General features: G+C 41.2%; 1 protein-coding gene across 2 annotated transcripts in view; it reads right to left on the reverse strand.

Annotated features, from left to right (window-relative positions):
- The window catches only part of Bzw2 (basic leucine zipper and W2 domains 2), a 65,007-nt gene that overhangs the window by 38,845 nt on the left and 9,610 nt on the right, over positions 1-16,552 (reverse strand). For both annotated transcript variants that reach the window (NM_025840.3, XM_006515166.3), the window contains exon 2: positions 4,212-4,276. In NM_025840.3, coding sequence (NP_080116.2) covers positions 4,212-4,269 — 58 coding nt within the window. In that variant the 5' untranslated portion in view covers positions 4,270-4,276. The remainder of the gene's footprint in view (positions 1-4,211; positions 4,277-16,552) is intronic.

Here is a 16,552-nt window from a genome sequence, read left to right on the forward strand (position 1 = left end):
TTTGTTGTATGTGCAAGGATGTTATATCTATTAATATTTTGCTAGCATCCAAAGCATAACATTAAAATACTTATTCATTGAATAAGACAGTGAGATACTGTTTCAGAGTCCTGCAATCTTTTTAATGGATTCTCTAGTTATTGAAATCTATTCCAAGATCACAAATCTTCTAGACTCTGGAAAACAGTGCTGTAAAGTCATGCAGAGGATGATGTAAATAATGAGGTAGTGCTCTGACTAAGCTCAGGTTTGACACTGTAGGTCATCTGAAAGGAAGGGCTGCAGAGATGTAAGGAAAACAGATATTATTCAGCTGATGTTCCCAGTGCACACTGAAGAGGCAGGCATAGAATAACACATAGGCACACAATGAACGACATCATGACCTAATGTGGTGAACTGTATCTATCATGGCGGAGATGTGGCATTGTGTGGCTGGGAGAGAGAGGTATGGGAGATGAAGAATATGATAAATATTTCCTGAGTGACAGTGAGCTCTTGGAATTAACAAATGATGGAAAAGTGAAGAACTCGATGGGACAATTGAAAGAGAAAGCTGAAAGTTATTTGCCAGAAGAAACTAGACGAAAAGGTGAACAAGCTAGAGAATCTTACTTAGTCCAAAGACAAGGAAGAGGGTGGAGCTGCCAAATGATAAAATAGCACAGTAAAGAAGATAGCAAACCCCCACGCCAATTGAAATTACTTTTTAAATTTCCAGAAAGTTTTTTTTGAAAAACAGAATTAAAGAATGAGTTTTTAGTTGAAAAGGGTTACGAACACACCACACTTAAATTGGATGCACTTGAACTTTAGAAGACCAGAAACAAATCAACCACCTGAAATTTCTGGGGCATCATAAACCAAAGCCAAGTCACACAGAAAGTATCAAGAAATGGAATCACATGAGCTGTTCAATAAATCATGAACAATTTGGGTTCAAAACTAGTATCTTCGAAAATGTGGCTAAAACCAAATTCCAACCTAGAGTCCCAATGTTCAGCCAAACCAGAATTCTTCAAGGACAAGATGTATTGAAACTTTCAAACCCTAAGAAGTGTGGGGTAACTACAGGCTGAGCCACGACATACTACAAAGGAAGGAAGAGACGCATGAGAAGGAAATAGAACAGGTGTAGACAGTGGACAGTCCAGCTTCAAGGTGACAGCTCAAAGCTGAGGAACACAGCAATGTGACCATGAGAGCTCTTCAGTATCATGAAATGTGAGAGAAGATGAAACTTATGTACCACAATCCACCCTCCCAAATCTCAGAGATCACTGTGGAAGAGGGAGTGGACAGAGCTCCAGAGGCAGTGGGTGACTACAAGGAGACAGTGTCTCAGGGATGCGCAGGGCAGAGACACACATGAATGCATCACAGCAGTGGCTGCGACATCTTGTATTAAGACTCACAGAATCCTAAATAAGAAGAAATCCAGCATGGTGAAGGGAGTTGGGTACAAAGTTCCAACCCTAGCTGAGATGAAAATATCTACTAGCTGCTTGGAGAAGGGTCAGTTTCCTGTAAAAAGTGTAGCTCCGATAAGTCTTCTATAACTCAGTGGAAGGCCACACATCGAAGAATGTTTGGGCAGCACAACCTGGTCTTGACAGAATTAAAAAACAGATGTAGATAGAATATGTGTGTGTGAGAGAGAAATGAACATGACCAAAATACATTGTATGAAATTCTTAAAGAACTCATTAAATGAGATGCATCTAGGATACAATAATTCCTTCACCATGCTACTACTGCTATCAACTCCTTAAGATAACAAAGGGGGAAGTTCAGGCTGTCTAGTTTTAAGCCATAGAAAATGAAGCCAAAAATCAGAAAACTACTAAATTCATTTCATTGCAGGGTCACACAATGATACTTATAAAAAGAGAAACAGAACCAAGCTGTGCTGTGAAGATCTCGTCCACAGTCATAGGAGAGGAAAGGACAGGAGGTATACAGGTGGGTAAGTACAACGGTTGGAGGGAGCAGAGCTGACCCTCTGCCTCTGTAATAGAAGGCAAACATCTAATACCACAAAAGGAAAGGAAAAAAAAAGAGGCGAAAGAGAAGGAGCAAGAGATAGCCACAGAAAAATGTGATCTGACTTCATGGTTGTGAAATCAAAAACACCAGCTAGAAGATTCAAAAGAGGCCCAGCTGCTATGACTACACCTCATTGAGCCCTTTGCTGAAATTACATGCTTGCATAATTCTGGTCTCATTAAAACTGTCTAGCTTCCACAGATTGGCCGCTTATAGTTGTCTAATGTAAGAATGGGTAATAAGTACTTAACATCATTTATACTAACATCAGAACCACCATCCTAGTCAGAGTCATGGTGGCTGAGGGGGAGACGCCATAAAGACAGATATAAATTAATAGCAACGGTGTTCACTATAAAACAACAGATAGAAGACTCTGATGTCATAAGAAAAACATTACAGAGCCACCAACATGAAGATGGCAGCAAGAGAAAAAGTGTAATTGAGTCCTGTGTAGTGGGGGAGGGGAAAACGGTCAGAATTCTAGAGGAACAGAGGACATAGAGTGCAGGGTAGAGTAATCATAGCCCTGAGCTAGGGGAACCCATGGCAAGCAGAGAAAACAACCTCTGACTCAGAATCTAACCCAAGGGTCACTCTCCCTTCTCAGGAGACAGATGTTTTCTTCCTCACAATAAGAAAAACACAGGAAATAAAAAGATCGTAGGTCATTCATTAAGTCTATGACTGACTTCAGTTGAGGCCTTTCTCACAATGATACAATATGCTTTGATGTTGACTCAGGTGGAAGATCGGATTGTGATAATTTGGAAATTACAAACTGAGGAACTGGGAAATACAGATGGGGGAGGGGAGGAACAACCCAAGCTGTGCCAAGAAATAGTCCACACAGTAAGAATTATTTTTATGTAATAGACAACTTTAAACCTTGTGTTGGGGCTGACCATGGCGGTGCACGCTTGGATGTCAGCACAAGAGGGAGGCAGGCAGAGACCTAAGGCCACCAGGGTCTATAGTGTAGCCAGGATACACAGAGAAACCCTGTTTCAAAAACCAAACCAACCACTCAAGAACTTGTGCTTATCAGAAGTCCTTTATCTCTCAGCAGTTTCCCAAAGGGACTGCCAAGAGAGAGGTCAAGGTACAAGACAGCTCAACATGGCTTCGGATGTTTTAGTGTGATATCGATGTTCATGATCACCTTGACAAAATCTAGAATCGTCTTGGAGATGGTTCCCAGGGAATATTTTCTTCAGTGATATCTTCTGACTGGGGAGATCATGTGAGCAGCTGCTCTAAACTACCAGTGTCTCAGCTTCCACACCATGATGGACTGAGAGCAGAATCAACCCTTAAACTGCTTGTGACAGAGGATTTTAATAGAGGAAAAGCAGTGAAGACAGGGAGAAATAGTACCTGAGGGCAAATGGTCACTGAGCTTAGAAATCCTAAGTTCAGGAGGTTTACTGGGATTCTTCTTTCAGGGTGAAAAGTCTCTTTTGTTCACCACGGCTGTCAAGAGCTGGGGATGTAGCTTAGAGATGAAGCACTCATCTCACATGTGCCCATGTGCAAGGTCCTGGCCAGGCCCAATCATTAGCTCAGCAGGGAAAGAAGATGAAAGAGAAATCACACAGGTATGGTGACTCACGCTTGTAGTCATGAGTTTCAGCACTCAAGGAGTTGAAACTGCAAGACTGTGGCAAGTCCAAGGCCCGCTGGGACTCTATGGTGAATTCTGCTCACAGCAGGAATGAGTGAAAGTTCCATGTGTTTCAAGGGCCAGTACCGCTCGATTTAATCTGACTTCAAATTTTGGGAACCTCTTTCCCCGAGCATTTCTACCTTTTACGTGACTATTTTCTCAAAAAGAACCAAAACAAAGCACAAAACAGGAAACTAAAATATAAAATGTGATGTCACAATCAGTAAGGTTGTAAATGTAAGAAGCAGCCAAGCTTATCCACTGTTTTCATTTTATCATTAAAGAGGCAGAGCCCTGGGGAAGACACGAGAGCCATCCAACACTGAACAGCAAACTCAATTCCACCACGGCTGCACCACAGAACTGAGGCTAGTTAGAGTTCCAGTGTAGCAGTAAGGGGAAGTAAGAGACAATTCAAACTTTTCTCAATTCTAACGATTTGATTAGAACACAACACAACACTATACAACACAACACAACACAACAGAACACAACCTACCCCTTTTCCGGGTTTTGAACCGCTGGCCTGTTAGTACTGGCTTCTGATGCTTATTCATAAAATTACTGAAAAAGAAAAACAACATTTATGTACTTTAAAACAGCATTCCAAACAACCCTACGTAGATCATCAGTACATGGTCAACCCCAACCATGTGGGAATAGGGCTTTTACACTACTGGACTGGCAACATGTGAAAGTTTACCAAGAACCACTTTTGGCAAAGGTTGGGAAACAACCACCCACATCAACGTTGGCAGAAGTTAGACTTCATGCCACACTTTTGGGGAGTATATGGTGAATATCTGTGAATACTTACATGTGTATACCGTGCAGTCTAACAATTACTTTCCCCCTGCTGTCCTACAGCTGCACTCACACACCAAGGCAAACATACATGTATGTGAAATACAGTTGTAGCATTCCACACGCATTTAGTTACGTAAATCACAACTTAGCCACTGCATAGAACATTGGCAGCCTCAGGAAAGGATGAATTAGATCTAACTCTGCTGTATCGCAGGTTCTGCTTCTAGCTCTGATGATGGGAGTTATGTCAAGACCCCATTTTCCCCATCATGCATTGCGTTGCAACCTCACTGACTTGTGCTTTTTGCTCCAAAAGACAAGATGAAATCTAGTTTCTGAGGCCACATACTGGCTTCTTCTAGGTCGACTCCCCCAGCTGATCCTGTTCCTTTCTCTGTGCATACTCTCATGCCTCCTCTGCAGAGGACTTCCTGTCTGATAGAAATGTCCCCTGCTTCCTGTGTGTGTTGACTAGTGTTCTGCTCCTTCTGTCTTCAGGACCAGTCATTTTATTGTCATCTGATTGATCTAAGACCTAAAAATCTAGGACCATTTTTAAGGCCTAAAAATTAAGCAGCGTATAAGCATTTAAATGCTTACCTGGTAAGCAGCTATGCTAACATGGGATGATGTTCAGTTGTCAATAGGTAAAAATTCTATTAAAGAATGTAAAGTGTAACTTACTTGCCTAAAAAGAGGGTAAATATGTGATTCTCATATGTAAGAAAAAATTAAATATTCATACATAAAATGTATTCTTTAGGACCTTTTAACAATGAATAACCTGTTGGCATGAATATATACCAAAAATACCTAGACTGCTTAAGTTATAGAGGCGAAGTAAGACAGTACATGTTATTCAAACAGGCTACTGAATTTATCATCTACCATTTAAAAAAGTGTGACTTGAAGCTAATCTTGGTGGCACAGGCCTATAATCCCAGCTACTTGGGAGGCTGAGGCAGGAGGATTTCCAGTTTAAGTCTTGCTTGGGATACAGAAAAAAGTTCTAGGCCAGCCTTGGCAACTAAGTGAGACCTTGTCTCAAAATGAATGAATCAATAAAAAATTAACAAAAGGGGTTACCCAAGCAATTATTACTTCATGAAGTTTAAAAGGGTCATTAGGAATATGAAAAAACAAATATGTCACTTCACAGAATAAATGTTCCTTCCTAGGGCTGGGGCTATTCCTTGGTGGTAGAACACTTGCCTGGCACGATCTTGGTCTCATGCTCCATCCCCACAGCCACCAAAACCAAACCAAACCACAATTTCCTTTCTCACCAATCGCTCTGACGAAGTAAAAGTAACTGCAAACAAAGCAACAGATGCAGAAACACAGTCGGTCGATTGTGCCACCGGCGCCGAGTTTCTAACAACTTCATCTAGTGAAAGGAAGTGCTTTGAGATATAAGGATGCCAGCCTGAGAAGATGAGGAGTAAGTCTAAGTCCTTAAGAGGTGCCAATAGTTACAACATCAGACCCTTCATCAGTGGCACCGCCTGTTTCACGTGATGGACACTGGGTTGGAAAAGAAGCACCACACGGGGATCACTTACATCAACTGTGAGAACCACCCAGAAACCTCCCTGGTAACTTTTCTCTCAGATGCACCCTTGGCCAGCAAACCTTTAATTGATGCAAAAGTGGTAACGTCTATGTCTTCCTCAACATGTCCACTGCACTCCCCCCCCATACAGACACCCCCAAATGTATTATCCCTCAACTCCCAGAAATCGTTCAGTGTTCAAGTCTCATTAGAAAACGTGGAAACAAAAATAAAATGAAAAAAAAATGCAACTCTGTCAAAATGTCTTTATCTTATAAGTATTTGGAAAAACTCAAGTGTGAGCTTTCTCTCAAAATTTTTGATCCAAAACACAAACCTAAGGACTTAATTAACACTGTCTTTGCACCTTATTCACATTTTTATGTCTATCAGAGAATGACCACAGAACACATCTAACTTTTAAATCAGTTCTAAGTGCTTACATTTTTCTTCACAGCCTGCTTATGGAACTTATTGTCAACACCATCTATCTATTCTATGTGGAGAATAACTGGATGATATGGAAACATACATGTGTTAATACATGCCAACAAATCTGAAACAAAACCTGTCTCTCACATTCCGAGACTGAGGACGCTGGGGTATCTGTCACTGGGCTGTTACTATTTGCAGCAGAGGCACACTTCCCTCTAAATTTAGCTCATCATGGCTACAGTATAACCCGCTCCAGTGAGGGCCAGCCTGCATAAGGTCCTCGCTGAGCCCATGTGAAAAATCCTGGCCTGAGAAAAGCCAGATCACTTGGGATTAAGAAATAGACAGAGCTCAAACCTAGAACAATATCAAAGAATGGGCAGCAAAGAATAGTCTAGAGGACACCATTAAAAGTACACCTTCTATGGTTGCTTATTATTATTTAGTATTATATTTACCACACCACATTATAACCTGAAGCCAGTTAACTAGATACAAAGTAGCATCGTTCTTTGCCCCACACTGGAAAACCTGGTGGGTGTGGCAGAAGCCCATTAGTAATCCTACTAATACTTTGGAGGCTGAGGTGGGGTTGGGTGGGGAGGTCACAGTTTTGATGTCAGCCAGGGCTACTCAGACCCTACGTCAATTGGAAAGATACACACTGTATCAAGCCAAGCACAGATGATCTATCAGAAAGGACTTGATCCTTCCCTGCCTCTTTGAGTGAAGGATGGTTTGCCCCAGTACTTGGAAGTTTGCTCATACATTCTGGCGTGGTCTGCTGTTGTTTGGTCTGGTTTAGTTTATCTCTAAATTCTGATAGCCTCCTTCCATGACGTACATACTACTGCACTATGCACATGACACATCTTCAATTTAGGACCATAAAGCAGAAGTCACAATTTTTTTTTTCCTGTAAAAGGACAGAGAAATACATCTCAGCTTTATGGTCTCATCTCTGTTTCAATTGCTACGGTCTGAAGAAGCCATCTGCAAATGAGTCCTGCAAAGATGGCTCAGAGGGCAAAAGCTTTCATCTACAAAGCTGATGATGTGAGTGAGGTTGATTTCTGAAACCCATTAGGGAGGAAGAGACAGGACTGATTCCATAAAGTTGTCCTCTGATCTCCACATATGCAGTCACACATGTCCTTCTCTCCTGTCCCCATGTGTGCACACCTTACACTCATGTGTACACAAAGACCTTAAAATTTTTAAAAGGAGAAAATATGAAAACAAATGGTTATGGCTATATGGCAGTAAAACATTACTGCCAAAGAAGGTAGTAACCCAGCTGAGACCACGTCCTCCCATGTCTGACAATGAACAATGCATTCAGTATGTCTATGTATAATAAAAGAATGGCTTTGTTTACAGTCTCTAACACAGTACCAAGTAGGTATATTTAACCACTGAACCTTTTAGTAGGATTGAATACCTAAATGTTTAATTTTATTTCATTCTCATTAGTTAAAATTTAAATAATCAATCAGACTAATGGTTACCATATTAGACCATGTGATTTTTAAAACAAGTCTTATGGCTTCAAATACTTAATAAAAACATATCTGAAAAACTGTATGTTTTCTTAAATTCTGTGTATGTCTGTGTGCATGAAAGAATTTGCCCAGGCCATTGGATTCCCTGGAGTTACAGGCAGTGGTGAGTCAACCGATATAGGTACTGGGGACCCAAACTCAAGTCCTCTTAACAGTCCACACTATCTCCTGATCTGACTATCTGCAGAATTTCTAGTTAATATTTCTCCAATAGAGTATCTTTGAGAATCATTTTGCCCAATTTTCAAAGCAATATGTTGTGGGAAAGAAAAGAAGCCTTGAAAAGAAAATTCACAAAGCAACTGCTATAAGCAGTCAATACTGCTTACAATTGTGGAGGGGCCAGATTTCAGGCTTCAAATGGGTAGGAGAGCAACCTCACCTGCAAAGCAGCAAGTCTTCTGCAAGGCTGTCACACCAGCACACAACTCAACGGAACTGTTCTCAAGGAGCACTCTGGGTTTGTTTCCAAGATTCAAGGATTACCGCTTATTTCAACTTCTCATAAAAGAAAGACACTTCACCGTTAAAGGAATTAAAAATTACCCCTTGCCATTAGTGTTTCTCGATTTTCAAACAGCTAACTATAAGAAACATCAAATCTTTAATGTAATATATTTGATATAGGAAAAACTTCCAAGTTGATGATGTATATGTACGTGTATAATACTGGCCTCGGAGATTTCTGAGTGTCACCTGAAAGCTAGGACCAAAGAACAAATCCATCAGTTACATAGATAGCATCTAGTTCTTAGATTAATTCTGTCCCCAGAATTCCTCAAGAATGAGTTGTTTAAGTGATATTGGGAGAGTTTAAATTCTTTTCTTTCTCCCTTATTTCATTTTTTTGTGGGGAGGGGTTACTTTTAAAATTGTAATTATATTTCTCCTTTTTTTTTCTCCTTCCTCCAAATCCTCCCATATACCATATACGTTCTCCACTCTACTTCAGATTTCTAGCCTCTTTTTCATTGTTATTGCATGCACACGCGCACACACGCACACACACACTCTTAAATATAACCTGTTAGGTCCATATAACGTTACTTGTGTGCATGTTTTCATGGCTGACCATTTGGGACTGGACAACTGATCGGTGTGCTCTTTCCTGGGGAGGGTGAGTTTTGCCTCTCTCTGCTTTGCTCCGTTGCCTATAATTCTTAGTGTAGGGTTGAGGCCCCATGGGCTCAGTTTTCTATGTGCAGTGAGGGATGTTCACAGGTGCTCTCTCCTTCGTTCTTGTCTGGTCAGTCATGCTGGAGAGACTTCATAGCTTCTGATGTGCATTCTTTTTACTAGTACCTTCCCATACAGTATGGCATCAGACGGAAATGAAATTTGATAGGTGTTATGTATACATGGAGGTCGTCAGGGGACCCAAGAAAACCCCAGAAGATTGTAACTTTGGCAGCAGTTTCAGGAGTCCAAACAATATACTTAGTATTTGTGGGGACTGTCCAGTTGTCTTGGTCCTGTCCTACCTAGAATGATTTGAGCTTCTAGGCTGCAGGAAAAGTTTGGCTATTGGGCCTCTGCTACTGTTTCAGTGGAGACCAAGATGCTCAGAAGTACGGTATTATCATCTTAGTGGACATGGTCAACAGTTGCTCTGATCTGTCCAATTTGCAACTTTATTTACATGGGGGTGGGAGTGGGTAGACATTTAGTGGCCAGTGAATCTGGGGGCTCACAGCCACAGCACAGAGAACAGGGGAAACGTCACCGCTAGAATCTTACATTTATCCCGTAAGACAGATCATGTGCAGAGAATAATTCACAACTTGCTGGAATTGGCTCTATTTCTTCTCCACATGGGTTCTAAGGATCGCTCTCAGGCAGCCAGGCTCGGTGCCAAGCACCCTTACCAATGAGCTGTCTTGCTGGCTGAGACTAAGTCTTTAGAGCATGTTTTGCATGTGGACATCAGAATGAAAAAGTGGATCTTACTCAGGCCAAATACGAGGCTCTTGTAGTCCTGGTTATGCCCATGAAAGTAGGTCTGGGGAGAATCAGGCTTCTAGGGTTTCCTGGCACAATTTGCCCAGGGTCCTTTAGAGAACTGAGTTGCTCTTCTACTTTTCCACAAGACTGTTGTCTAGGAAGAAGGTTTGGAATTAGCAACACCAAGGCCACAACTTGTGTGAGGTGACAGATGACTGTGGGGCATTGGAGTCACCTGGGTAACCTATACCTGGAAGCTAGGGTCTTTCCGGTTCAAGCCAGAACAGCAGAAAGAACGGCAGGGAAAGAGCTAACGTAACCTCTCAGGACAAGAGGACTACCTTTCTGCTGTGCAATCAGCTACCCCACATCCCTTTATCACCAGAGGTTATCTATGGCCCTCTTCCTGCCTACACCTACACGTAAGACAGGTTCCTGGTTGCCAAGGGAGTCTCCTTGGGGCAACTGGAGATGCTGCCTTCTGCAGATGGCTCGAAGGAAGGCAGCATGAGTCCTTTCCGTCAGTTCTTGTCCTGTGCTCCGAGCTTCCCTCCCTCTGCCCAGACTCGATTCTTATAAACGCCGAAGGGCACCTCCAGTTACTGGTTTACGAGGGGTTGGGGGTCTAAGAACCAACCTTTTGTGTTTTCCAGCAAAATGTCACATGAAAGTTGTTTTTGTTGAAGAGATACTTTCAAGGCTTGTGAAGGTGGAGGGAACAGGCCATTTCCCATGTATGAGGGATACATATAGGGAGAGCTAGTTAGGGTTAATCTGAGATCTGGGTATATGCCCAGGAGTGGAATAGCTGGGTCATTTGATAGTTGTGGCAATGCATTATGATGAAAATATCTTACATTCTAAGAGACTAGAATTTTTTTTCTGGACCTCACAGCCAGATTTAATAATACACCTTAGGGTCACTTAAGCCTGCTGGCCTGTGGACACAGCCTGTTTATTTATCTTGTCTTCAAGAAACAATGTAACAATCAACCTTCACTTGCCTTGGATTTCCCTGTAATCAACTTTTATAACCTAAGCTAATACTTAGCTAAGCTCTTCCATACGTTACGTACTCTCTCAAACAGGCTGAAAAATGGCTTTATAAAATGAATATTGACCATAAATGTCAGATGGGACATACAGATATTGCTTGATAAACAATGATGCTTATAATACTGGTCGTTATCTGGGTCAGTTGGGGTTAGTTAAAGTCAGTTACTTAATTCCTTGTAAAACTCTGTTAAAGATTTCTGGAAAGTCTCCCTCATTCCCTCCCCATGTGGTGCTCTCTGTGTGGTCCAATAAAAAGAGAACAAAGCCCTTTGTTAGGGCGAGGTAGATAGATTCTGAAGATAGCATTCTGGCAAGTATTGATTCAGATTCATGCAACAGACAGACAGGATGATGGAAGAGAGACAGAGTGAGGTAGAGAATTTAAATCTGGGTTCCCTCTTGGTCAAATGACACCAAGGGGATTTGATTCCTTTTTTTTTTTTAATGAGACATCATTATTTGTGACTCTGCGTTTATTAATGCGTTCAAATCCATTGCAAAAATGTAATACATCTGTAATACTCATATATTTTTTCCATACTGATAATTTTATATCTTATGTGATTCAAGGAGGGCAGACGACAAGAAAAATATGAGATTTGAGGACAAAATTAGAAAGAGAGGAGAGGGCTGGAGAGATGTCTCCGAGGTTAAGAGTACTACTACCATCATTAACACGAGTACCAGGGGATCTGATTCTTTTCTGGCCTCCATGGTATCTGCACACAGGTGGCTTACCTGCATGTATCACATAGACATTGAAGACATTGTTTATTTTAAAAGGGGGGATTTGGAAGTCTACTAAAGGGACTTGAGGGTGCTGGGGAGCCTTAGCTGGTAAAAGCACTTAGCACTCTTCAGAGGACCCAGATCCAGTTCCTAGCACCCACATGGTGCCTCTCCAAACAGGTATAACTCTAGTCCCAGATCCAGTTCCTAGCACTCACATGGTGCCTCTGCAAACAGGTATAACTCTAGTCCCAGATCCAGTTCCTAGCACTCACATGGTGCCTCTGCAAACAGGTATAACTCTAGTCCCAGATCCAGTTCCTAGCACTCACATGGTGCCTCTCCAAACAGGTATAACTCCAGTCTCAGAGGATCTGATTCCTTGTGGCCCAGCAGGCACTGCATGCAAGTGGCACAAGGGGACATGCAGGCTAAACATTCAGACAACAAATACAAATCTTTTTAAGGGGAAGTGGTGGTTAATGGCGTCACTGTCAGTTTAATTTATAGTCTATCTCTTAATAAGGGGAGAAGTTATTTTGATGGGTACATTTTGGAATGTGGACTTACTAACTGGCTAACTATATAACATTTTGTAATTAAATGCATATTCTTGTGTTAAAGTTTTTTTGTTTGGTTGGGTGTTTTTGTTGTTGTTTTCTTTTTCTTTCTTTTTTTTTTTTTTTGGTTTTTCGAGACAGGATTTCTCTGTAGCCCTGGCTATCCTGGAACTCACTCTGTAGACCAGGCTGGCCTTGAACTCCGCAATCCGCCTGCCTCTGCCTCCCAAGTGCTGGGATTAAAGGTGTGCGCCACCAGGCCCGGCAAAGTATTTTTTTTTAATCCATACAAAACAATGTTACTGTTTGTGTAAGGACAGTCAAATACAAGAATATATATGTATTTAAATTTATTTATACAAATACATATAGATCTTTACTATTCATGTCAAGAGGTGTCTTAGTTTTCCTTGAGTCTATCAGAACACCTGAGTCATTTCTTGCAGTTGAGCGTATTCTGAGGAATTTGGGAAGCCATGCTATCTTTCTTGGAGGCACTTACGTTTCTAAGCAGTCCCTGGAAATGTAGAATTAAGGAGTTCGGCTTCTCTTCCCAAGCTTCCCTAAACTATCTATTGTTTTCTGTGCTTGCCTTTTCCTGTGTAGCTCTACGTGTACAAAATTTTTATTTCTGAATAATTTGAGAATAGTTTATTCATATACATCTGTTACTTCAGTGTGTATTTCTGAAGAGTAAGAGAATGGGTTAAATGAGATGGCTCCATGGATAAAGCCACTTACTGTCAAACTCAAAGCCTATGCCAAGTTTCAGAGCTCACACAGTATGAAAGAACCGCAAAAGTTGTCCTCTGATGTCCACACATACATAGCAGCATGCATGTACCCAAAACACATGGACACACACACACTAAATAAACAAATAACATAAATATAATTAAATTTTTTTTCTTTAAAAATATAAGACATTTCCTACAGAATACAGGGCAATGATAAAATTTAATGATGTCCTTAAATGCACAGCAAAGTACCTGCCTCTACTTCCTGAATGCTGGAAATACAGATGGACTACCATACTGGGCTTATGACACATTTTTGGGTATAGGTTTTTATGCCTTGTTTTTATGTAATAATGATAAGATAGAAAACTTTCTAATCCCTTAGATCGTGTTTATTAGGTGGCATTGAACTAAAGAAAGACTCCTTTGAGCTGGGGTATAGCTCAGTAGCCTACACAGAGCCTTGACTTGAATCCCCAGTGCGAGGTACATACCTTTAATCACAGTGCTCAGGTCTATCCTCATCTACAAGTCAAGTTTTAGGTCAGCCTGGGCTATAGGAGACCCTGACTCAAACAAACAAACAAACAAACAAAGTTTCCTCTACACTCGCATCCTTCTCTTTTCGGCACTGTCTGCTGTTTTTACATAAAGTTAGAGGTACAGGCCTCCCAGCCCTGATTTCTTTTCAAAGTCCTTGCAAGTCCTTTTCAGGTCCTTGAATCATTGACAATCATATTGCCCCAAACTAGGCTAAGAACTGTTTTCAAAGTAGTCTTTATCATTTTCATTTTTAGAACATTTGTTTGTTTGTTTGTTTGTTTGTTTATTTATCCAGTCATTCATCCTGAAACCCAGGGATCACACCAAATCTATCCTGCCCAACCTTTAAATCTATCAGTTATCTTGGGATTCTAGGTTTTGTTTAGTAGGAAGTAGTGTAAGGCTAAAAAAGGTTCTCTAATTTCTAGGTAAATATCTTTCTTGTCCATGTGTAAATAACAGTGTTGCTGTGATCCTTTTGAAATCAGCAACAGTTACATTTTTTAAAATACCATGCAATCTTCGTACCAGACTTTTAGTACTTGAGTGTGCCCTGTGTCTGTGCTTAGCACTCTGGTAAAGCAAAACCAAGAGAAATTCTGATCTTTACTTTTTCTTAAAAAAATTGTTTTCCATTTAATTTTATTTATGTGTATGGGCATTTTAGCTGCACGTGTGCCTACGAGGCACTTGCATGCCTGAAGGGGGCATCTGACTTCATTACTGTTCTATTGCCATATAGACTGTGATCGAGGCAACTCAAATAAAAGAAAGCATTTAATTGGAGGCTTGCTTATGATTTTGGAGGGTTAGTCCAATATCGTGGTGGGACTAACAGACAGGAATGGCACTGGAGCAGTAGCCGAGTGCTTTACATACTGATCCACGGGCGGGGGCGGGGGGTGCCGGTGGGGGAGAGGAGGAAGAGAGAATCCTGTGAGCTTTTGAAACCTCAAAAGCTTCTGTCTTAGTTAAGGTTTTACTGCTGCGAACAGACACCATGACCAAGGCAAGTCTTATAAAAACAACATTTAATTGGGGCTGGCTTACAGGTTCAGAGGTTCAGTCCATTATCATCAAGGTGGGAGCATGGCAGTATCCAGGCAGGCATGGCACAGGAAGAGCTGAGAGTTCTACATCTTCATCCAAAGGCTGCTAGTGGAAGACTGACTTCCAAGCAACTAGGGTGAGGATCTTAAGCCCACACCCACAGTGACACACCCATTCCAACCAGGTCACACCTATTCCAACAAGGCCACACCTTCAGATGGTGCCACTCCCTGGTCCAAGGATATACAAACCATCACATTCTACTCCCTGGTCCCCATAGACTTGTCCAAAAACATGAGTCTATGGGGGCCATACTTAAATATAGCATAATGCAAAATGCATAATGCATTTAGTCCAACTTTCAAAGTCCTCATAGTCTATAGCAGTCGCTCTTGACACACTTCCTCCAACAAGGCGACATCTCCTCCCCAGGTAAACCTCTCTGGAACCCTCAAACCATTTTCCTAGACCTCCAAAGTCCCCTTCTTTAGGATAATGCCTTCAAAGTTTATGTGATCCATGTAAGTGAGGCACCTGAGTACAGATGCCGTGGAGGTCAGAGAGGGAGGGGTCAGATCCCCCAGAAATGGAGTTCAATGTGAGTGTGAACCACCTCCCATGGGCGCTAGGATTCAAACTTGGTCAACTTCTACAAAAGCAGCAAGCTAAGCCATCTGTCTAGCTCCTTAGCAAATACTGTCATTAGGACTTGGAAGTAAGTGACCTAACTCAGTGGTATATTCAACCATTTTTTTTTTCTTTCTAAAAGTCTGATTTAGCACTTCTCATTAGGATTAAGCTCTAGCCACTGCTGCAGAAGGAAGTCATCCTCAAATAAACAAGTCATCTTGTAGTTTTAAGCTTGGAAAAAATATGGTTTGTCAGTAGCTTTTAATACTATTAAGCAATACTATGGCAAGAGCCAAACACTACCAAACTAACCCAGTACAAAAAGTTACAGAATAGGGCTGGAGAGATGGAGAAACAGTTAAGAGCACTGGCTGCTCTTCCAGAGGTCCTGTGTTAAATTCCCAGCAACCACAAGGTGGCTCATAACCATGTATAATGAGATCTGGTGCCCTCTTCTGGTGTTTAGGCATGCATGCAGAACACTATACATAGTAAATGAATAAACCTTTTTTTAAAAAAGGAACAGAATAAAAACTAAAGTCCACATTTCAACCTTTCTTATTCTGACTCTATGTTCTAAAAAAGTGATGATTTTGATGTTTTAACATTACTGTGTGGATCGCTTTATAAAAATGTTTTTAATGCATGAGAATTTCATGGATGTTAAATAAGACAAAAGTTAGCTGGTAATCACTTTCAATGTTTGTTTCTTTAGAAAAGCGTTACTTCCTGGTTAGATAGCTGAGCAGGTCTTGCACTTGAATAGAGGGGAACTGGGTGTGTGTGTGTGTCTGTGTGTTGCATGCACTTGAGTATGTGGGGCCCAGAGCAGGCTGCAGATGTCTTTCTCTATTGCTGTCTGCAGTACTGTCTTGAGATAGCATCTCTCACTGAAACAGAGGCTTGCCAGTTCAGCTAGATTGGTTGGTTGGTCAGCAAGCTCTCAGGATCACTGCTCTCAGGTTCTGGGGTTACAGGCATGGGCAACCATACTCAGCTATTTTTAATGTACGTGCTTGAGATTCAAATTCAGGTCTCTATGCTTGCTGAGCAACTGTTCTTCCCCACCTAACTTCCAGTCTTGAGAAAAATGATTATTTTACTTATTTATTTATTTATTTTTGAGACAGGCTTCCCCGACCTCTCTATTGAATGGAAAAAAGAAAAAAAGAAGAGAAAAAAAAAAAAAGAAACAAACAAAAAAGGAAAAGAACATGACTGCTCCAAGGTATGATGGA

Source organism: Mus musculus, chromosome 12, assembly GCF_000001635.26.
Source record: "Mus musculus strain C57BL/6J chromosome 12, GRCm38.p6 C57BL/6J".
Taxonomy (NCBI): Eukaryota; Metazoa; Chordata; class Mammalia; order Rodentia; family Muridae; genus Mus; species Mus musculus.